The sequence below is a fragment of the Heterocephalus glaber genome, unplaced genomic scaffold (assembly GCF_053883595.1).
Source record: "Heterocephalus glaber isolate CG9 unplaced genomic scaffold, H.glaber_assembly_v1.0 deba00001444, whole genome shotgun sequence".
Taxonomy (NCBI): domain Eukaryota; kingdom Metazoa; phylum Chordata; class Mammalia; order Rodentia; family Bathyergidae; genus Heterocephalus; species Heterocephalus glaber.
Genome location: NW_028258297.1, coordinates 31,978,433 through 32,001,466, shown reverse-complemented (window position 1 = coordinate 32,001,466; position 23,034 = coordinate 31,978,433). Strand labels below are relative to the sequence as shown.

Sequence of the window (23,034 nt, the reverse complement as noted above, 5' to 3'; positions counted from 1 at the left end):
TCACCTGCCTCTGTGCCCCTGCCCGCCTGCCCTGCTGCTCTGCTGACGGGGCCTCACTTTGTGGCATGTCCTCCACCTGTCCCCATGGAGTGACTGCTGTACTGGCTTCTTCTGGCTCTCGCATGCTGCCCGGGATGGTGAAGGCTATAGGAGTCCATCTGGGACCACCCCTGGGTTAGATGGGGAGTGTGTTTTCTTGCAAAGTACACTTGCTCGAGGGGGACCAAGTCAGGGACAGCAGCTTCATCTCCTCTGTCCCTGAGACTGAGACTTGGAGCTGTCACTTCAGTTAGGTTGCTATGGTGTTTCTCAGCCATACTGATTTGGCCCCGGGGGTCATTTGGCAATGCCTGGAGACATCGGTTTTGTTGTCACAACTGGAAGGGAGAGGCGGGGTGCTGCTGCCCCTGCCATGAACAGGACAGCTCCTCAGCAGAGGTCCCTCCCGCCCGGAGCCTGGTAAAGCCTGACTTAGGAACTCAGCTTTGCACCCTGGGGTTCGTGAGTCCCTTTGCCCTGTGGGAACCGAGGATCCAAGGGCCGCTCACTTCTGAGAAGCCTGAAACGGCCCACAGGAGGCGTTTTTCTGTGACCCTGCCTGGCAGGGCGCTTCTGCGGCTGCTGCTCACCTTGGCCCAAGTGGGGGCAGGGATGTCTGGACTGCTTCAGCTCTTGTTCCGCAGGGCTCAGAGGAAGGGCCACGGGCAGGGTCACTCCAGCAGCCCCGAGTGGTGCCAGGGGGAGAGTGTCTTCTGGAGGGGCTGTGGCCCTCAGCTCTCCTCAGTGAGCTGGGGAAGGGCTTGGAGGGAGATCTGGGTGAGAAGCTAATTCTATGGAGTGCTGGGAAAGTTCTTAAAACCTCTTGCCTTTAGGCAGAAGTGTGGTTTGGTGTCAGTTTTTGAATTGTTAAAAGCCAGTAGTACGAATCCCTCAGGTGATATGCAATTTAGAGGTGCTGCATCTCAGGTTGGTTAGCATTTACAGGCCCCCTGGCTGGCCACGCCAGAAGGGTCTGTGCTCCACCAACACAGCCCACCTTTCTCCTGAGGGACATCAGACTCGCCACCCTGCAGGCAGTGTGCTGGCTTTGTCCTCAAAGTCTGCTTAGGAGGAGCACAGGGTGCAGGTTTCCTCCAGCGGAAGCCACGGAGAGATACCTCTTCCCCAAAAAGTAAGCAAACTCCCTCGGCAGGGTGGATGGCTTACCAGGCACCTACTTGGCAGCAGCCAGCATCTGTGGGCTCTTCCCCAGCCCAGGCCTCTCTCCAGCCCTGCACTCGACAGCTTTCCGCCACCCTCAGAGGTGAGTCACAGCGTCGTGCGAGTGTCGCATCAGGCTCACCCTTGGTGAGGACATGTGCCAGGGGGCTGAGGAGCTTGTCTGAGGCTGCACAGCCAGTCTGTGGCACTCTGACACAGGACCCTGGGCTCCTACCTGCCTCTGTCCCCACGGGGTGGGTGCCTGGCTCGGGCGAGGCCTGTTCTGCATGTTGCCAGTAGGCCCGGCTTGTGTGAATATGGGGGCTCAGGAGCTCCCCGGAAAGGCAGGGTGCCAGGAAGTTCTGAGAATGAGGGGTGAAGATGGACAGACAAAACGAGGAAGTCCAGGAAGCCCTCCCTGCCACGAAGCCAGCCCCCACCCCCCATCTCCCTCCCTGGCCTGTGCTCTCCCATCAGCCACGCTGCCAGACTGCCTTCCACCTGCTCCTCTGGTGTGCTGGGTGCCAGGCCCTGACGCCAGTCTCTGCCCTCTGCTTTTCCTCTTACTGCATGCAGCCTGCTATCACGTCGGAAGCTGTGACCATGGGCACCGAGTGTGCACAGAGTCCAGACCCAGGAAGCCTCCAGCCCCGGGGCCTCTGCTCTTGCTCTTTGCCCAGAACCTGCTCTGCAGCCTGCTCTGCTTGACCATGTCCAGGCTCAGCTCCTCCGTTCAGCCCAAGCACAGCCTCCACACGTCCAACCAGTGTCTTCCCAGCTGGCGCGCAGCTTCCGAGACTCTGGGGCCTCGTCGGGTGTCGCTCCCTGGGAGTCTTCAGGGCCTTCATCCTGGCTTGGCCCTTCCTTGTTCCACTTTCCTGGGCCTCTCTGTGGCCCTGAGGTGGAATTGAAGCTGTCCCTCTTAACCTCTCTGCTCCGATCTGGCTCCTACTCTGCCCTGCCATTCCGGGTCTGCTTTGGTGCCCCCAGCAACAACCAGAGGTGTCTTGGTTAGGTGGAAACCAGGATCAAGGATTCCAGGGAAAGAGCTTGTGGCCTCTCTGTCCTGCGTCTAAGTATGTCAGAGTAGAACCAAAGCATAAGGAACAAGTGTGTTAAGCACAAAACTGGCCTAAGCATTCATCTTCCTCCGGGCCATGTATCAAAGCATTTTTCCTCTTGATTCTTTACTGGAACAGTTTGAACTAGAAGTGAATTTGGATCCTTTCTAAAATTATAGATCCAAAAGGAAGCTGGGGCAACACGGCGTCCTCTGAACCAAACCAGGGATTTCTCTAAGGAGAGACTCTGCAGGAGGTGCACAGAAATATTTCTCTTTGTGCCATTAAGGTGATTAATTAGAAATCAGCTCTTCAGATGGGGCAAGCTCGGCCCCACATAATTTCTGGGACAGACTCACCAGTACATGAGACACAGGGCACTCAGCATCTGCTGCTGCCATTTTTGTAGTAAATTTTAAGAACTTTACAAAATCGGAATTTTAGACTTTCTGCCACAAAAGAGGGAGCTTTGCCAAAATGCTCCTCTTCAGTCTTCGCAGGTTCTGCACAATTAGACAAGGAAATGGTTCACAGAGCTTCATGGCAGGTCATGGTCTGATGACCGAGGCCAGATGTCTAGGCAGGCTGGCAGGGCAGAGGTGCTAGCGATTCTCAGAACAGCTTGGCAACAAAGCAAAGACTCCAGATGCGGCCAAGGTTAAATGGCAGGGAGAGGCCAGCCCGAGGCTGTGCAGGGAGGGTCGGGCGCTCAGACCGTGATAAATATGAAAAGATGGAGCCCGCTGTTTAAGCATCAATGACCTCAGGGAGAATTATTTCCTGGCAGTTAACCACTGGCTTGAGGCAGCTGGGGATTTGTGCAGAAGAGAGAGGATGTGGATTTGGGAGCCTCAAGCCAGTCCTGTGACAAGATATCACAGGTGACCTCTACCCGTCCTGGCACCAGCCCCGGCTCCCAGGTCGGGCCGTGCAGCCACAGCGGTGCTGGATGCTGGGCCTGGCAAGGCCACCGGGGCTGCTCCACAGCAAGGCCATGAGGGCCTGGTCTGCTGGGGGTAGATCCAGCACTGCTGAGAGTGGGTACAGAGCCCAGGACAGGGTGGGCTTCGGACAGCGGCCAGCCCAGTGAGGTGGGGGGGGGGGGAGAGTAAAGACGGGAAGGAGGCACTCCAGAGGCACGTGATGGAAACGCAGCTGGAGCCATGGGAAATCGAAGCCCAAATGCTGAGGGTTCAGAGGATCAGGGGCAGGGGTGTGTTAGGCAGGGATGTGGAGGGAGAACACAGTTCCAGAAATACAAGCCAAAGACAGGTGCCTGCCAGGCTTCGAGGGGTCTGCAGGGCTCAGTCTGAATGGGCTGCATGACAGCAGGACCTGGAGTGGGCACAGGGCCTGGCCAGCTGGCTACAGGGTGAAGGCCGGGCTCTGGGAGCACGGAGGATGCTGGTGCCCTTGGACCCAGTATGCAGCTGACCCATCGCTGCCTCCTACCACCCTGGAAGCCCCTAGACTTGCCAACTGTCTTTTCCTTGCAGGCTGGTGAGGGATGGTGCAGCCTGCAGCCAGCTGTGCACTCAGGTGGAACCAAAAGGACCTGGGGGTGGTGAGGGCAGGAAAAGGCATAGTGGTGGGGACCGCAGGAGGGGACAGGTGATGGGGTGTCTACCACTGTAACAGTAGGACACAAGTCTCTTCTGAGGAAAAGGCTGAGGAGGAGAAATTCCAACCAGGAACAAGAGAGGGAGACTCTGGGCTCCTGGGAACAGGAGGCCCAGAAGTAGGGAATATCCAGGGCTCAGTGGTAAGAGCTTCTGAGCAAATCCAAGCAGGAGTCTGAGCCACCTGCATGGGCTTTACCTTTTGGGGTAGGACCCTCTGCTGCTTACCAGGCTCCAAGACAAGAACCGAGTGGCAGCCTTGTTTCCCTCCCCTTCCTGCATCCAGCCAAGCAGGGAAAGCTGGGAATGTGCAGGGAGTGTCTGCTGAGGCTGACGGGTTAGGCAGCTCTGCCGGGCACCGTGGAGAGGATGAGGGGAGGAAGGCAGCCTGCCCATCCACTGCAGCCTGGGGAAGGTGGATGTGGGCAGGTTCGAGTCGGCAGCTTGTCTGGACCTGATGCTGTGTGACCAACCGAAGCTTGCTCACTTGGCCTCCCGCGGAAAGGGAAGGACGCGGCTCTGCCACAGGGAGAGCCAGCAGTCTCCTCCACACCGGCCTGTGTGGCACCCAGGGACCCGCGGAGCAGCAGCCAACCTCCGCCTCCGCCTGTCCTGGGGTGCTGCTCTCTGCCCTCTGCATTCCTATCATCTTTCTGGGGCTCCCTTGCACCCTGGCTTCAGGGCTTGGTAACCGGCCTTGCTGTCCAGCCCTCGGACAGGGTCTGTCCCACATCTTTCCAGTTATGCAGTGAGATCGAGCATCTGCCAGGATGTGGATGCTGAAGGAAGAACAATGAGTAATCCTCCAATATATCCTAACGGGTTCCTCACAGGTTAGGCTTCACCTGGAAAGAAACCAGGGATTCGGGCTGTGAGAAGGTGCGTGCCATTTGCTGTGTTGAGGCTCAGGAGACGGGGTACAGCCTGCGAGAAAGCCCTGGGCCAGGGCTGGGGTAGTTACCAGGCTTCACCAGGCGAAGGGCGTGGGCCGAGGGACTCAGAGCTCCTGTGTGCCTTCTGTACCCCACATTGAGGAAGGCTGAGGGGAGGGGCCACACTGCGACAGGCAGTCAGCGCGGCCCTGGCTCACAGCTGATCTGGCCCATGCCTTTGCCGATGATGGCAATAAGGCCTGGGGAGCAGAGCGAAGACTGCCTGTGCGTGTCTTCCATGCAGCCAGCTCCTCGGGATATTTGTGCCCCATTTCCGCGGAGGCCACCCTGCCATTCCCGGGCCTCCACTGCACTAAGCACAGGGGAGGTCAGATTGTTTCCTTCTGTTGGAAAGGACCTGAAGCCTCCCAACAGTCTGGCTATAGGTTCTTGATCCCTTTGGGACTTAGAGGCAGCCAATTCAAGGACCAAAGTGACACCTGGCGGAGGAGGTGGTGCCACCCTGAGGCTGAGGGAGGAGCCAGACAAAGCGACAGCCACAGGCAGGACAGAGCCAGACTCCCAGGCCGGTGCCCTCTGAACGCTGTACCATCACTCGCTTCTCTGGGTGGTGTGGTCTCGAAAGGCTGCAGGCACCCTAGGAGCAGCGGCCCTAAGAGCAACTGTTTATTTAGGGCCCTTCTCAAAGAGCTTGGTCATGGTGATGGCGATGTAAATGTTCATCAGAGCCACGTTGTTATGATCTTTATATAACGCAGCAACGCGTTCCCTAAGACCTGAAAATACTTCCTCAGCACCCTCACACCGTATCCCACACAAAGATGGGGTTACTGGGATGGCAGAGAGAGCCTGGGTGACTTGGTAGAGGACCAAGCGGAACTTGCGCAAGTGACAGAGACCTGTCCCAGATTCCAGACCTTATTTCCTGCCTGAGTTAACCGTGTCTTGACACCCAGATGGAAGCGTTGCAATTCTGGGTCTCCTCATTTTCAGAAATTGGTTTCCAGAACTTCTTACTTTTTATCCACTCTCTAAAAATAAAATAGCTCCCAACAAAGACCCAGTTTAGTCCAAACCATCCATCACGATCTTCATTTGGCTGAAGATATAAAAGTTTGCGAAGCCCGTATTCAAAACCCTAAAAATAGCCCTCTCTTTTGATGTGGGTGGCATCGGCCTGGCCATCGGGCTTAGGCTTGGACGGCCTGAATTATCTGCCTCTGCTGTGCAGTCTTGGCTAAAAACAGAAGGTCTCCTATGAATAATTTAAAGCCCATTCCCCTCCCCTCTGCAGACTCCCATGCCAAGCCGCCTGTCATCTCGGCAGCTGCTCAGACGCACTGTTCCTGTCCCGGTGAGTGTCTCAGGGAAAGTGGCTGTAAGGGTGCCAGAGGCCCCAGGAGGAGGCCCAGGCAGGGCACTGTTTCCCTGGGAGCTTCTCTCTCTGGGAATCATTTTATACAGAGCATCCCTCAGCCTTCAGCTGACTGAAGGTTTTGAAAGGAAGTTAGATGTGGCGGCGGGGAAAGGAAATGGAGCCAGGAAGGAGAGTTCAGGAGCCATAGAGCACTTCTAAGGTACCCGGAGCACACCGAGCCTCTACATGCAAGCCTGGGTCTCAGAGCCGCTTGTGTGAGCCCCAGGAAGGGCTGACAGAACTCCCTGCTTCTGAGGCTGGGCCAGAGTGGTGTGAGCTGGGGTCCTCTGCCCTTTCTGGTCTCTCCATGGGCCAGTTGTGTTGTTGCTTCTTTCCAAGGAGGCAGGGAAGGCAGAAGAAGGTCCCAGGCTATGGGGTTTGCTGTTAGCCCGACCTTGGAGACGCCCGACCTCGGGTCCTGGTGTGGGGTGTGTGTGTGTGCACATGTGTGTGGAAGTGCACACTTCTGGTCTCACTGTTCAGGGAGGCTGAGCCAGACATTGCCAGCACCTGTACAGCCTCTATGGAGGGGTTGAGCAGAGCTGAGAAGACAGAAGTATCTCCAGCCAGCCTGTCCCAGGGCCTCTGTGCTGAGGCTGCCTCCAGCCCCAGGGGATGGCCCAGCTCTCTGTCTTGGAAGCTGGAAGGTGGGCGGAGAGGTGCCCGGAAGCCTTCGGAAGCTCCAGTCTGCCATTCCACTGACTGTCCACCTCTCTCAGAGCAGCCCCAGCCAGAGCTAGGCGCCCTCCGGCAGAATCCAGCCCAAATGGCGGTCAGCTTGTGTCCGGGGAGGCTGGAGACCTCGGCCTCCGTGGTCAGCCTCACAGCTACACAGATTGAACTCGAGGACGTGGAGGGGAGGAGGGGACGTGGCCACAACGGTGGCACTGGGTGCAGAGCAAGGAGGGAGCTGAGCCCTCAGTGCTCTTTCTGGCCTCTTCGCCCGCCCAGAGGAATAGCTCATTCTCCCAGGGGCCCTTAATTTGCAGCATCCTCCAGTAATGCCGGAGGGACCCCGGGTCTCACCTACTTGAAGCCTGGATGGTCTGGGTGAATGCTGGCCTTGAGCTCCCTTCCAACCCGGAAAACTCTGGCCCAGGTGGGCTACTGAGTGGGTATGAAGCCCCAGCTGCCCTGGGTGCCCAGCTCCACTGCTAGGCCCCTGCTCGCCTGCCCTGCTCTGAGCCCCTCTGGTATGCGACTGGTCTCTGCCTGCCACTGCCCATGCTGACTCCTGAGGACGAGGCCCCTGTGCCTCCCCAGGGACACAGCTGTCTGGTGAAACCCAGCCCCGCCCTCAGTGCTCCGCAGCGTGAGGTGGGCTGGAGCCCGGGGAGGGCGCAGGAGCTGGACCATGTGCCCTGTTGCAGTGTGTTGTCAGCTTCAGAACTTCGTGTGTTCCTGTTGCCTCAACATCCCCACAGGCAGGGTGTGAGCGAGTGCCCTGCCCAGCGGCCAGTAATGCCAGGGCGAAGGCTGGGCCCTGCCGCAAGCTCCCCTGACTGGGACCTGCTGACCTCCATGTGTGCCTACCAAGGCTGGCACAGGCCTTTAGCTCGGCTGAGCCTGCTCCCTTGGCCTCCCGCTGAGCACTCTGGACCAACCACCTCACCTCTGCCTGTCCTCTGTACCCATCGTCACCTGCCCAGCATGAAGAGGGGAAAGCGAGAAAGAGAGAGAGACACACATACAGACACAGAGAGACAGGGAGACAGACAGAGAGGGGAAAGAGAGAGAGAGGCAGGGACTGAAAGGCTTAGGAGGCTCCTGCCATATAATACCTGGACCTAATTTAGATTCTGACTCAAACTTGAAAACAAAGAACAGGGCCAGGGATTGAGCTCAGTGGTTTCACTGCCTGCCTCGCAAGCACAAGGGCCCAAGTTTGATCCCTGGTACCAAAAAAAAAAAAAGTAAAAATAAATAAATGAAAACAAAGAACAGTGTTTTGGATCAGTTGGCAAATCCAAAACTGCCTTGTTATTTTGCAACATCAGGAAAGAGTGTGGTAATAGTAATGTCACTATGTTTTCTAAAGCAGCACCCCTAAGCTGAAGAGAGACGCGCTGGAATATCTGCAGGCGGCATGGTGTCCAGGGCGCCTCGGGGTACCCGGGAGGGGCCAGGGCAGAGCTTGGGAGTGAGCCGGTGGGATGAGGCCGGCTGTGGGCCGCACCTGGGGAGCTCCAGGTGGTAGAGACGCTGGAGAGAGGGAGGGGAGGAAGAGGAGGAAGAAGAGGAAGAGGAGGAAGGAGAGTCCAGAGAGAGAGAGAGGAGGAAGAGGAGGGAGAAGAGGAGGGAAGAGGGGCTCCAGAGGAGGCTGAGGCTGCGCGCTGCTCCTGTCCAGGAACCACACATGTGATTGTTCCAGGCCCGAGCAGCCTCCCCGCCTGGCTGTCCCCAACCTCAGTGCCCAGGCAGCGCTCACCATGGAGAGGCAGCCCCTCTGCTCCGAGAGGACGGCAGTGCAGCCCAGGAAGCCGGTTGCCATGACAAGCGTGCCCGCCGAGATGACGATGCAGGCTGAGGTGGCAAAGGTGCTGGAGGCCAGGAAGCCGAGGTAGCTGCTCTTTTCGGCCAGGGTCCAGACACCCACGGCCATCACAGCCAAGCCGCCGGCCTGCAGGAGACAGGGAGCAGGGTGGAGCGGGGCCCGCTGTGCACGGGTGCTGTCTACACAACCAGCCCTCTCCAAACAGCCGCAAGAAGCATTTGGTGCCGGCTTGACCAAGGGGATCAATTGGAGGCCTAGCCGCTAGGAGCCTCACCAGGCCCCGCGTGGGAGCCAGCAGAGAGCTGGATTTCAACTCGGGGTCTGACCCCCAGGGGGGCCCCTTCCGAGGGTGCCGTGGGTAGGGGATGGGTGCAGCTGTGGGCGTGACAGGGCGTTGGGGACCTTCAGCCCCCAGCTGTGCTGAGGGCACCTTACCAGCTCTGCCCTGCCACCTCCCCCGGGCAGGCACTTTCAGTGCTGCCGTTCCCTTGGTCCTTCCACTGGGGACTCTCAGGTGGGCAGGGCAGGGCCACCCACTCAGCCCCACTGCCTCCTCCCTGGGAAGGTCAGTGTGTGCCGCACGCCATCCACAGAGGATGGAGAGGGAGCCGTCTACTTCCTCCTCTTCACTGGTGGCCTGCCTTCCTCTCAGTCCTGGGGCCACTGCCTCCTGCAGCTGGAGTGGCACTGGGGAGACACGTAAGGCTGAATGACTGTCAGCGACTGTCACACTTCGGAACTGTGTGTGAGTGAGTGCGCACGCCCTCAGGGTGCCAGTGTGGAACCCTAGGGGAGAGTGCCTGGGATTTGAGGAGAGAACCTCTGACCGCATGGCCATGGGAGGGTGGACTTCCGCTGTGCCCTCGTCCCCTGGTCCCCACTTAAGGAAAGACCCGTCTAAGGATGGATGGTGGATGCTTCTCAAGGGGTCTTGGGTGTGGCAAAAGCTAGAGAAGCACCCCACTTACTGGGGGTCCATCCACTTGTTCAGCTTTTCCTCATCAGCCTGCCACATGGGACTCACTTCCCTGTCCTCTGCTCTGGGAGCCACAGCCCTCAGCTGAGGAGTGGAAGATGGCTCTTGGGTTTAACAGGCACCAGGCAACTGCACACCCAGTGTGTGTGCACTGCCATTTCCCTTCTGAGCTCTATACCTGCTTTGTGAGGATGGGCAGCATGTACGGCTGTCTGCAGATGAGGAAACTGAGGCTTGGGGAGGGTAAGAATGTGCCCAAGTCGACACCATTAGAGTTTCAGCACTGAGACTGGAATCAGGTCTTTTGGGGGCAAATCCAGGCTCTGTCTCTGGATGCCATGGAGTGGAAGGGCCTGCCCCAACACCCCTGCTTTTAAAAGAGCTATGATTTCTTCCCAGTCCCATTTCATCTCCAGTGGCTCCTCCACCAGGCATGAGAACCAGGTGGAAGGATGCCACCCGGGGCCACAGCTGGGCCACCCAGGTGGGATAGGAGAGGAAGGACCATCTCTCCTCAGTCCCAGACTCACATTTCTCTCTCCCATTTCAGTCTCCCTGAGCCTGGGACGCATCTCATGACTAATGGTCTAAGGGTCCTTGGCAGCACTGTTTCTTATGGCCGGAGGCCAGTGATGGATCTTACAACTGATGATACCTTAGCTTTGACGAATCCCAGGTTCGGTACTTCTCTCAGTTCTCTGTGGGTGTGGGTCATCAGTGGTCCACACCGCCTGGGCAAGTGAGGGGTTTCCCGAGTTTGAGTCAGTGGAACCAAACCCTGGACGAGGCACACCAGTGGACATGCATCGGTCCACTCCATAACCAGTGTGACTGTTAGCAAAGCATCCCACACATGGAGATTTTTGTCCCTTACGGCATTTCTGGAAGGCCTGGGTGAGGGTCTCAACTTGGTATAACCAGCTGGGTGACCTAACTCTCAGTTCGATCTCAGCTTTTTAATCTCTCAAATAAGGGAGTTACTAGATCAGTGGTTCCCAGTCTATAACCACTCAGAACCTTTCCATCTCTTTTTCCAAGGTCGGGCTTTGGCCTACCAAACACAGTGTGCTAATTGAGTGATAATTCCTTTCTCATTTTTTTTTTTGTACCAGAGATCGAACTCAGGACCTTTTGCTTGCGAGGCAGATGCTGGAACCACTGAGCTAAATCCTCGGCCCCTGTCTCCTTTTTTACTAATCAAAGGCATACAACAGTGTCAGGAACAGGTCCTGAGCAGCAGCCAGCTTGCTGGTCAACCCAACCACCCTGAGCTGATCTCACCCCAGCAAAAGCCAGGAAATCTGGCCTCCAATGGATGCAGCCTATGGAAGGTGCACATCCTCCATTTCCCCCATGTTCTCCAAATCAGAGTGTGGGCTGAGCATCTGGACCCAGAACCCGGATATGTCTGCTCAGGGTTGGGGACAGTTAATGGTCGTCTCCTCGGGGATGAGAAGCCACGGAAGAAGCTGATGAAAGGACTCGGGTCTCTTGTCCAGAGAAACTGCCTTCCACCCTAAGTAAGACCCTCAGGTTCAGGGGCGCAAGCCTCTTCTCGACCTAGGTGAGAAGCTTGGTCCATGGTCTCTCCAAGGTCTCTCCACCACTGGGTCCCTGTTAAGTCCTGGCTGCACAATCACCCGGGGAGTCAGGAGAAACCGAAGCTGCACTCCAGACCCGTCAGTGTCCTCGGGACTGGGACAGGCATGAGCATGTCTGCCGTTCCCAGTGGAAGCACAGCCCAGATCTCAACACCAGTAGGGGCCCAAGAGCCCCACCCTCTCCCCAGTGGGTGGCTCTGTGCTGATCTCAGCGCATACCAGGCTCTGGACCCGAGGCGTCCACTGAACTGTGGCCTGCCCCAGGGAGCAGTTGCCAGGGGTGCTGTTGACTTTTGCTCAGGACTTGAGCTCTATCCTTCTCTCCATCTTCCACAGAAGTTTTAGGGTAGAAGGTGGGATAATGAGAAGCATAATTTTCCATCAGCACAGGCAAAAATCAGATTAGGTAGAAAAGAAAAATGCAGCTGCCAGGGGAAGGCGTGGGGCTGGGGGAGACGCGTGCTCTCAAGTCTTGCAAAATGGGCTGAGCCCGCAGGTGGGCTGGGGTGCAGACGGCTCCCCAGCCACCATGTAGTGTCGGGCAGGGATCTGAAGGGACAAAGCCATCCCATTCTGATGTCCAGGAGTCTTCAGCCCTCCTGGGGGTGACACCCAGTGAGGGTCGAAGGGAGGGGACACCACTTGTGAGCAGCCTGCAGGAATGAGCCTAAGTTCTGCTTAGGACTTGGCCGGCTCTTTGGAAAACAGACAGGAGAGGCAAAGCTGCTAAATGTGGAAAGGTCACAGAGGTCGTCATGGGCTTAGAAGTCAGAGGCCCTGGGTCCAGCCTTGCTGTGCCCGATAGCCATGTGAACGGAGGATGGACTCTCAGCCCCTCTACGCCTCCCTTCTTCCCCTGTATCACAAGGTGCCCAGTCCTCTACGTGGGTATCCCAACATCCCTGTAAGTACCAGAGGCCAACCTCCTGCCAGTGCACCTCCAGCAGGATGCTTCTGACCGTGTCTCCTTGAGGAAACCGCCTAAGCCAGCAGAAAGTGGCAGAAGAGGCAGGGAGAGGAGCACCAGCAGCTCGGGGTACTCTGACCCCAAGCTGACTCAACAGGGCGTGGCTCTTCATGAAACTGGCCTTGCTTTCTGTGGAATATCGACCACTATAGCTTCAAAGCCATTGTCTGTGGCCAGTGAGCCAGAAAACCCTGCAGTGGGTAAAGCTGGGAGTGGCAGGCCAGGAGGACACTGCAGGGCACTCATGTGGCATAGCTTTAGGAACTCCCGGTGATAGAAAAGGAACTGCCAGCATGTCGTTCAAGTACTTAGATGAAAAGGATTAGCTGAGCAGCCATGCATTCGAGGCCGGGTTAGAACCAAAGCGGCAGACCTGGAGGAAAGCAGGCAGAGGGCTCTGGGAGTGGAGGAAAGACAGGGGCCCCATGGGGCAGGCCCTGGGACGGCAGTGGGGAGACACCCGCTGCGCAGGACAGCTCTTTCCCTCCAGGCCAGGGAAGCCCATGGCGGGGGGCGGGGGGAGACACACACTGGGCCACAGTGTGGAGATGGTCCCTGCTGAGCACCACACTGTTCTAGAAGGGGCTGGGGCTGAGTTCACCCACTGGGACCACAGCCATCCGTGCCCTTGCCCCCTGGCGTCCCATCCACAGAGCCATCACCCCATCCTGACCTGACATAGCAGGGCCACGTGCACCCTGTCTGCCCTCAGCCCCTCTTCCTCTCCCACCTGGGGGCACATGGAGCTGCCATGGCAGCCAGGGCACTGAGCTCTGCTCCCCTTCCTCCAGCCTGGGCTGGTGGTTGTCACTAAGGATGCTCAGTGGGGTGGTCAGAGGGAGAGCTTGGGGTGAGGAGCCTGAGTCCTGTCCAAGCCCTGTCCATTGGCTGTGAGAATATGCACAAGCCACGCAGCCCCTTTGGGACTCAGGTGTCCGCTTCCTTCTTTCTCTCCTGCCGAACTCTACGCACCCTCCTAAATTCATTTCAAGGGTGCCAGCTGCTCTCGCCTGTGGGCAGAGGCGTTCCCGGGCACCCCTGCGACACCACGTCCCTTCCCGGGAGCCCTCTGCTTGAAGGGGCCCAGCCCTTGAACACAGCCCGCTGCCCCTGACGTCCGTGGTGATGTGGCACTTGGTGGGCGGAACTTTCGTAGAGAGCTGTGCAGTCAAACTGCTCTGCTCCCTGCCTCTCCCTGCTGGTTTCCTGGGCAGTGGTCCTTCTCCCTGCCTTACGGCCATTAGGTCTAAAGGAGCAGTGTGCATCCCGGAGGGAGGGGAGGGCTCTTTTTGGGTCCTTAGGGCCTTCGTGCCGGTTGACGTGTCTTCACGCTCTCTCTCTCAGTACCACCCACTGGGCATCTGCTTGGCAATGCCAGCCTCTCAGACCGCTGAGGGCACAGACCGATAGCACCCTCCTCTTGGTCACTTGTGGGTGGCCAGGTGGAAAGACTCCAACTCGGTCACCACCAGGTGATTCCTGTCATGGAGACCAAGTGAGTAACTTGGGGTGCAGATTTAGGCTGGGGTCCAGGGAGAGGCTAAGGAGACCTGTGAGCCAGGCTCTACAGGCCCCAAGTAGGGTCCTGGGGCCAAGGGCACCCCCAGCCACACCCAGGCCGCTGAGAGCCTAGGGGAAAGCAAGCTGCCACCAGGGCTGCTCCTGGCCCTGTTCGGGAGCAGCATCCCTGCTTCTGGGGGAGGTGGCCCTCTGCTCTGCCTGCCGTGGTGCCCTTGGCTCAAACCTGTCCCGTGTGAGGAGTCCACATGCCCAGTTTGTCACAGGGAGGGCGGTTTCCACCGGGAGGCACTGTGTTCACCACTCCGTTTCAAAGAGCTTTGAACAACAAATGAGAACATTACTCCCACCCATGCCTTCCACCCTTACAAGGAGGCGAAATCCCAAAGGACACACTGGGGAGGACCTGGGAGGGGCCTTCCTTCGAGCTGTTGGCCCCAGCCCAGGAGCCTGCAGAACGTAGCCCCCACCCTTCTGTCCCCGGCACCAGCTCCTGTCTTGAGCATGTTTCTGGTTACATGCAGCACAGTCTACAATTGCTGCCTTGGCATCTCCCTCTGTAGCCTCTTTTTTCTTTGGTACCGGGCATCAAACTCAGAACCTTGCACTTGCGAGGCAGGTGGCGGAACCACTGAGCTAAATCCCCGGTCCCCTCTGTAGCCTCTTAATTAAACCTCATTCATCCTGGGAGAGGGGTACCAGTGGAGACATCCAGGGGCTCCATGGGAGGGCGGAGAAGGGCCCATGCCCTTTACATTCTGGAAGGAAAACCTAAGGCCCAGAGAGAAGTGCGGCCCAAGGTCACTAACTCTAGCAGCATAGTGGGGACCAGAACTCAAGATTTCTAACATTCTGTTTGGTGCCCCTTTTACCAACTGAGCTGTGGACCCCCGTGGAGCTGTTCTGCCCGGGAAGCAAGCCCCCAGGGTGGAGCACCTCGTGCTTTGCAGGGACTTGGCTTTTTACCACCGCGTGTCATCCTGACCCTCCCAGGCCAAATGCGCACCAACCTCAGCTGGGACCGAGGCCACGTTCAGCAGGGGACACAGGATGTGAAGGACTTCCCAGCCTGGGCCTGCACATGAGCAGAAGGCTCTTCCCTCCCTGGCTCCTCCTGTGCCCAGAAGTGACAGTCTCGCCAGGGCCGGGGCTGCTCCTTTCTGTCAACAGTGGCCATGGCCTCTTCTCCCAGAAGGTCTCCCTGGGATGCCTGTGGAGGCGTCAAGGCCGAGCCAATGCCCAGGGAAGGGCGGAGCTCCTGGGCAGAGGAAGCCACTCCAGGCTCTTCCAACAGCCTGGCAGAGCTCCTGGGAGTCGGGAAAGTTTTGATTATTAACACAGCCAAACATCTAATTAAAATAATAAATTAGAGGACAACATTGCAGGGCTGATGGGAGCTGTAGGGAGCCCTGGAGAAAAAGTGGGGAGAAGATACGCACTTCCCAGGCAGCCATACTGGAAACCTGGGCCCATGTGCTTTCTGGGCTCATGAAGGAGGCAGAAAAGCGGTGTCAGGTTTGTCCATGAGCTGAGGGGACAGCGGGTGGGAAGGATGAGACCTCCAGACCTGCGCAGGTTGGGCAGATGTCAGGGCTTCCTGGGGTTCTCAAACTCTAGCATGTGACACTGGGCTTGTGAAATGTTTAGTGAGTTGTAGCCACACTTAATGATAACAATCACAGAGAAAACAGGAGTGTCACATTCGGAAAAGTGGGTTTAGTTTCATGAGTAATGCTTCCTGTTAATATTTCTTACACTTGCATGTGTTTCTTTTGTTCTTAGCTTTCTTTTGGGGGCGGCTAGGGATTGGAGCAGGGCCTTGCAAACACTAGGCTGGTGCTCTACCAAAACCGCATCCTCAGACCCCTGTAAATTTTATTTTGAGACATTGTCTCGCTAAGTTGTCCAAGCTGGTCTAGAATTTCTGATCCTCCTGCCTCAGTCTCAGAGTAGCTGGGATTACAGGCATGCACCACCACACCCCAGCATGTGTCTCCTACAGGGGTGGCACCAGCACCGTGGACGTGGACCGAGAAGGCTGAGGACAGGACAAGGAGCAGTCATTACAATGGTCACACATAACAGCAAATACCAAGTATGCTCCCGAAACTGTGCTGAATGTTTCTCAAAATATCAACCTCTAATTCCACAAGCACAGCACTGGATTCTCATTTACCACGCGAGGGCGGAGTGGCCAGGGGGTTTGTCTAACAGCATCGTCTGCCTGGGCTGTCATCATGACATGTTGCACACTGGGTGGCCTAGGAAGAGAATTTATTTCCACTTTCGGGGTCTGGAAGTACAGGGTCAAGGGCCTGGCTGACTCTGCTCCTGGCCAGCTGCCTGGCAGCCTTCCTGCAGGTCCTCATGTGGCCTGGACATTGCTCGCCTGTGGAGGGCCTCTTGTACTTCCTGCTGGGCCTGGCCCCCACCCTCATGACCGAACTTACCCTCCCTTAAGTGCCTCTCAAAAGCCCTGTCTGCAAATCAGCCCAACTGGGCTCGGGGTTCCACCTGTGAACTTGGCGGGGACACAGTTCAGCCACAGCACTGAACATTCTGTGGCAAATAATCATGGCGCTTGAATGCTGGGGAAACTGCTTCACATTCTGCACAACAGGGTCTCACAGAGCTGCCCACAGCCCTGAGGGGGGCTGGGAGGGTCATCCAGGAAGACACAAGTGGAAGGTCAGGCCAGAGGAGGCCACGGCCTGTCCAGACACCAGGAACTTTTCCACTGCCGTGTTCTGAGCACCCAAAACTATGCCTGACACTTAGTTGGAGCTTAATGAAAACTGGAATGAATTTTTACACAGTCACTACCATTACTGACCCAGTATTAGAGTACCTGGCTACCATGCTAGCTTTGCTTATCACAGGATAAGACTTGGGAGCATCTGAAGTTGGTGAGCCTGTCCCACATTTGGGAAAGGATATGATGGTAAGGGCCAGTGGGGCTGAGTGGAGGGTGGCAGGAGATAATTTGTGGGAGGCTCTAACCCAGCAGCATCTGGCAAATGCAGGGCAGCACGGCTGCAGGGAGCCCTGGCGCCCCCATCCTGCTCTGGGCTTTGATGGAGCACAGCAAAGAGACACACTGGGAAGACGAGCTTTGCTCTCACCGTGCTCCTCCCAGCTCGGCCTGGCCTCTGGTCCTGGCTCCCTTTCGGCATTTGGGGGCAGGGCAGTGACCATGAGCAGCAGCCTGACGGATGTCCGAGGGTCCCTCACTGCTCTGCCTTGAGACTCTCCCTTGGGGTGGTTGTGCGGCACCCCAGTGTAGACACAGGCAACACTGTGTTTATAACCGGCCTCAGTGGAGGGGACAGCAATGGGACTTCAGGGTGTGTCTGTGGGGGAGGGGATCTCTGGGGACAGTGCCCTCCCTGGGGAATTTGGTCAACCCCAGGGACTTGGATGCTGCTAGGTGTAAACTTGGGCTCTGTTTGGGGAAGAGACAGGTCAGCAGAGTGCTCCCCGTCACCTGAAGGTGGGGAGGCAGGTTGAGGGGACTGAGCACCGTGACCCCCTGCCCACAGAGGCTGGAACCTTCCGAGCCCACCACTGTCACAAGAAGGAGGCTGAGCTGACCAGGTCCTGGGAGGCTGGTCTTGGCAGGCAGGCAGGCAGGTGCCAGCCAGATGTTTCTAACAGGAAGCTGGAGATGGCTAAGGTAGGCTCTGCCTAGCGGCTGCCCTGGGAACACACTTGCTGCCCACCTGCCCGCAGCCACACCCTCTCCTTACTGCTCTAAAGGATGTCGACTTGGTCCACTCTGGCTGGAAGCGGCCCCAAGGACAGCCCCTGGATCGCAGTGGGGTCACCCACACCGGCCTCAGTGCTGCGGAGCCCATGGACACAGGTCCTCCTCCCCCACCTGGGCCCAGAGGCAGGGTCTACAGTGAGCTCTGCCTCCCGACCCTCGCCTCTGCAGCTCTCCACGCACCGCTGCTCCTGCGTTCAGCCCAGGGACCGCTCCAGTCCTTGGGGTCTCAGTATGTCCCCTGTGTTTACCCTGGTGGCCGCTAGGCTCCAGCTTCACTGAGCCACGTCTCTCTTGGTCCCTGCCCCAGCTGCCCTCTCCCTGATTCCCCAGCAGTCTCCACCCCCTTTGCTGGGGCTCTCCTGGTGTCAGCACCCCCCACTCTATCCCAGAACTCCCTATGCTCGGGCCACTGGGAACTGCTGACCCCCTAGACTCAGCCCCGGTCCTGGAGACGGCAGTCCATTCTGGGGCACTGGCCTGGCTGGCTCCAGAGACCTGGAGAGGGGAACTGACTGCCACAGGGCGTCCCCGCTCAGACATCTCCCGGGGACTGAGGGCCGTCTCCATCTGACCCCAAACTGCTTCTCTTTCCAGTCCCCTGTCCAAATGCTGAGCTCTGCCATCCTTCTCACCCACCGAGTTAATTCCTAATCCTGCCCATTTTACAGTCCCAACCTCTTGACCCATGGTCAGTCCTACCATGGGGTCACCATCTCTCAGCCATCGCTGCAGTCTGGAGGGAACGCCCAGGGTTTGCCCCCAGGACAGCGAGTGGTATGGGATGAACTGTCTCCCAAGGGACGAGTGAGGACCCTCAGTCCCTGGAGGCTGGGAATAATGGACTCATCTGGAAGTCTGGGCAGCAGGAATCAGGTTAAGATGAGGTCATTTGTGTGGCCCAGATCCAGTGCGGTCCCAGAAGAGGAAAATGGTGCGTGGAGACAGAGAAGGGTCCAGATGTGAGGCCAGGTACAGACGGGAGTGCGGCTGCACTGCGGACCAGGGCTGCTGAGAGTCCCCAGCCCAAAGCTGCGAGTGAGAGGCACAGAGAGTCTGGCCGGCCTCAGGCAGAGTTCGGCCCTGCGGATGCCTGACTCCGGACCTCCTGTCTTCAGCACTGGGGGCAAACACTGCTGCTGTCTAAGGCCAGCACTGGGCAACCCGGAAGCCAACATGTGCTGGAGCAATTTTTATTTTCTTATAGTTTTCAACCTTTTGGAGATTATCTGTAGTGTGCACATGAGCCATTTGAAAATGATCAGGAAGAACATTCTGACAAAGAAATGCTCACTCAGAAAGAGTCCTAAACACCCACAGGGTCTGTCTCTGAGCATGCAGACCCGCCTACCCACACAGCGCATGTCTGCAGCATCCACTGTCACCCTCTCCAGGTTGCCAGGAAGACAAAGTGGCAGATCAGTGTACTGCTGTCTCAGGAACTTTGCGAAACGCATTAGGACAAACACGAGAGTGTTCCGCTTTTTGGTAAATAGCATCGAATGCCTGCCTTCTCCCCGGAAGTGCTGCGTGGCTGGGTCCCCGCAGCCCACACTGCTCTGTCACAGCCTCGGCCAATCTGTATCGAGGGCCCGAGGGAAGGGCGTGGAAAGGGAGTCCCACCCTGCACGGGAGTTCCTGAGAGCCGGTGAGACTGTCAATGGGGCAGCCCTGGGTAGCACAAAACCCAGTTCTGTCTTATCGGAAGGTTATTTTGGGGGCTGATGGTATTCTGCTCCCAATTACCAGAAAACTGCCTCAGTGGACAGACTCCGCACTGTTCCGGAAAAGGCCGACCAGGGAGGCTTCCTGAGGGAGTCCTCATAGAGAGACGTCATTCCTACCACTGCCAGTGGCAGCCCGTGTCCCTAAGGCCTTGGTCCCTCTGCCCTGGCCCAAATGGGCTTCAGTGGAAACAAGAGGTTGCTTCAGGCAGTCACATTCATAGGGCACAGAGTGACCAGTGCCAGGGAAGAAAGAGCTGGCCCTTGAGTGCAGGGCACTGGCACGGAAAGGGCACTGTTATGCCAGTGGTCACAGGCCATGCAGCCCGACTCCATGCCAACCTGCAGACCGAACTCTCTGGCTCCCCCTTGGGAGCAAAGGCATACACTGCCTTGCAGCACGCAGCACCTGCCCCTTGGGGCCCTTTGATATGGAAGAAATCAACTGGCTCCTCATTGCTGGGGAAGAGGATCATGTGCAGGATTCACTTACCCAGAAGAGGAAATTGAAGATGAAGAGCAAGCACTTCAGGTAGACGACCAGCCAGTCATCCTGCTCGCTCTTCCACTGGGCCATGATCACCAGGTCTGCAAAGAACACATAGGAGCTGGCAGGGAGCCTTGCCAGAGGCCTTGGGCCGTGGCTAATGCACAACAACTAGAGCACGGGCGACCCATCGGCACTTCCGCCACCTTGGTGTCAGCTTTGTCTTCAGGATATGGGCCTGACCCACAGGTCTTCTGCAGACCTCGCCTGGGCCTTGTTTTGTTCTCATTCTTTGTCACAACACAGGTGTGTGCTTGCCTCACACACACACACACACACACACTCACACACACACACACACACACACACACGGCAGGAGCGAGGAACAGTGGCTGTGTGGCCACGGAACTCAGCCATGGCTCCTCCTGCTCTACCCATCCCAGCCCCTAGACTTCCCCATGAGGAACAGGTCTAGACAGGCCCAGTGGCTTGGCAGCAAGCAGCAGACTCTCTGAGGTCCGATGACTGGGCTCAAGCCCTGGTCTGTCACGGCTGATGTGAGACTTGCGGGACTGATTTGTGGCGTGGATCTGCACCCATGCCAGAGGCCGTGTGGAATGTTGGGATAATCTACGTGATGTTTTAGCAGACAGTCCCCGCACCGAGGAAGTGCTCCGCAAATGCGGCCTGTTACTCTGCGCACGCCACAGAGCTGAGGCGAAACCCGACTCCAGCCCTGAGGTGCCCTGGCTCCAATCCGCTTTCTCTGCCCCTGACCGGTGGGTGGAGGACGGGGGGCACAGGGGGGTCAGAGGCAGTAAGGCGGGCTCCCCACACCTGGACACCCAGCTGGCAGAGCAGCCACTCCCCGGGCTGTCCCCTGCAGAACCTCAGTAGCAGGGCTGGTCCTGCTCGGGTCCGTGTACCTCTCAGCCCACCCTGCGCTCCTCCCCTGTCTGTGCTTGGTCAGTTTCAACACGCTTCCTCCCCAGGAAGGCCCGGCCTTTGCCCTCTAAACTCAGGGCTCCTGGAGGCAGAGAAAGGCAGTGCGGCTCTCTGCGGCAAGGTTTCTATTGCAGGCCCTGGAGAAGAGCAGTCAAGACTTTTGGTCTTCTTTAAAAAAGAAGACAAAACCCATTTTTCTCCAATTTAGTCTGAGAGGTAGGGAGGCAGATGAAGGATGGAGGGAGAAAAAAGGAAATTCATAAAACACGGTGGTGGATGGGGTCAGCCGCCAGGCGCAGGAGCTGGCCCTGGTCACTCTGCAGTCGGCCCTTGGGCTCCACGGCCAGGGCTCTGGATGGGGCTCAAGGCCAGCCCTCCTCTTGCAAGTCCTCTGCTCCCCACAGACCTTCGCAGAGAAGGGAAACCACTTTTGTGTGTGCAGGCGTGCATGCATGTGTGTGTGGTACTGGGGACCGAACCCAGGGCCTTTGCACTGAGCTACATCCCTAGCGACTTTATTTCATTTCATTTTATTTTATATTTTGAGGCAGTGTCTGGATAAGCCACTGAGTTGCCTAGGCTGAGAAACTTACATAAGCATGTGCCTTCCATGCCCATCTGGGAAGCTGCATTTCTAAAAAGAACTTCAGGAAGAGAGTAGGACATGACAAAAAGAAACACATTTCTGATGGTACATTTCAGCCATTCGCGGGAGGGAAAGGGTCAGAGGGGACACCGGGGTTCCATCCAATCTTTTGTGGAAGCAATGAAGACCTGAACACCTGAGCTGAGACATACATTTAAAAATGATTTCCCGGAAGTCATAGGGGCTGGGGTGGCAGAGGCCCTAGCGAAGCATCGGTGCCAGTGTGAGGCTGGCTGCCTGGGTCTGAGCTGGCTTTGCTGTTGACAGGCTGTGTGGCCAAGGGCAAGTTACTGAGCCTCCCTGTGCAGTGCAACATGGCTCTGCCACGTGGGGCAGGCGAACTTCCCAAGCCTCCTTTCTGGTGCCGGTGCCAGAATGAGCTTCGATAGACAGCTGGTGCGAGCGCCTTCTGACAAGGTCACCCTGTGGGTTTGTGTTTCACATGCACGCTGTAGGCACAAGAACCCGTCGCTGCTGGTGTGCGTCGACCTCACTTGCTCACCGAACAGCAGCAGCTCCGCGTCCTCACTGGGTTTGCTCTGCTTGTCCTGTAGGTTACCAGAGAGGCTGTGCTGTCAAGAAGGCTGTGTCACCACCACTGGCGTCCACCCACCCCCTTGCATTCTGCTAATTTTGGATTCAGCAGCCCTGAAGTGGTGCAAACAGTCTAGGGTTGTGATAGCACTCTGGGGGCAACCCCTTTATCATCATTAAACATCGTTCTTTACCTTCAGTTACCTGAGTATCCTTTCAGCCTTTTTTTTTTTTTTTTTTGAGACAGGGTCTCACTATGCAGTTCAGGTTGCTTTGAACTCACTATGTAACCTAGGCTGGCCTCCAACTCACAGTGATCCTCCTGCCTCAGCCTCCTGAGTGCTGGGATTACAGACCAGTGCCACCACGGGCAGCAGAGTATCGTTAAAGAGAGGGGAGACCATGTTTCTCTTTACCTTGTCCTTCCATTGTCTAAGGAATGCTGATGCTAAGGCTGGAGCTTAAGCAGCCATTGTGAACTATGAACCAGAAAGCACAGGTTGAAAAGGACAAAGAAGTATGTTTGAAGAAGTTGCCGTAGCTGCTCATCTCCAGACTTGGTTTCCACAGGAGATCCACAGACTTGCAGCTTCCTTATGCTTTATGTTGTCGTTCACTACTGCTTACAACTAACAGTGGGCACAGGGTGTGGAAGAGCCAGGAGTCCGGGTGCTCTACAGGTGGGGGAGCCCCAGGACGGTGCTGGGCAGTAGGTACCCCACCACTCTGACTGTGTGCCCCACCAAGGTGTCTCAGCACATCTCATGCGAGCTCATACAGTCCATTCATGTACTGCTGCCAATCTACAGAGCAAACATTCACCAAGCGTAATTTTCCCCTTTAAAGCCCGGAATGATTAGGAGCGGGGATTCCAGTAAGCTCCTCCCTGAGGTACCGTGTGTCGTCCCCCAACTATGGGTGGCCTAGGGCTGAAGGTGTGGTTATTGGTGTCAGGAGTGTTTGGCAAGGGTGAGGCAGAGCCAACAGGAGACCAGGGTTTCAGGCCCGGGCAGGTGACAGACTCCACTGCACGGGACCCGTCAAGCAGGCGGTGCAAGCAACTCCCTGGGGGAGAGGCCCAGGGCCCAGGTTCTCAGAAGAGAGAGGAAGCCAGGCACCCTGGCAAGCAACGGGATGGGAGGAGGAGCAAGGGACAGGGTCCCGGTGGACAGGGATCTGGTCCCCAGTG

General features: G+C 57.2%; 1 protein-coding gene across 4 annotated transcripts in view; it reads right to left on the bottom strand.

The window, feature by feature from the left end:
- Tspan11 (tetraspanin 11) overlaps positions 1-23,034 on the bottom strand; it is a 57,449-nt gene that overhangs the window by 15,686 nt on the left and 18,729 nt on the right. For all 4 annotated transcript variants that reach the window (XR_002390823.2, XR_015452186.1, XM_021248151.2 and 1 more), the window contains exons 2-3: positions 19,727-19,821; positions 8,619-8,810 (exon numbers count right to left, since the gene is read on the bottom strand). Coding sequence is in view for 2 of the 4 variants with exons in the window: in XM_021248151.2 (XP_021103810.1) it covers positions 8,619-8,810; positions 19,727-19,810 (276 nt within the window). In the remaining 2 variants the exon portion in view is untranslated. The remainder of the gene's footprint in view (positions 1-8,618; positions 8,811-19,726; positions 19,822-23,034) is intronic.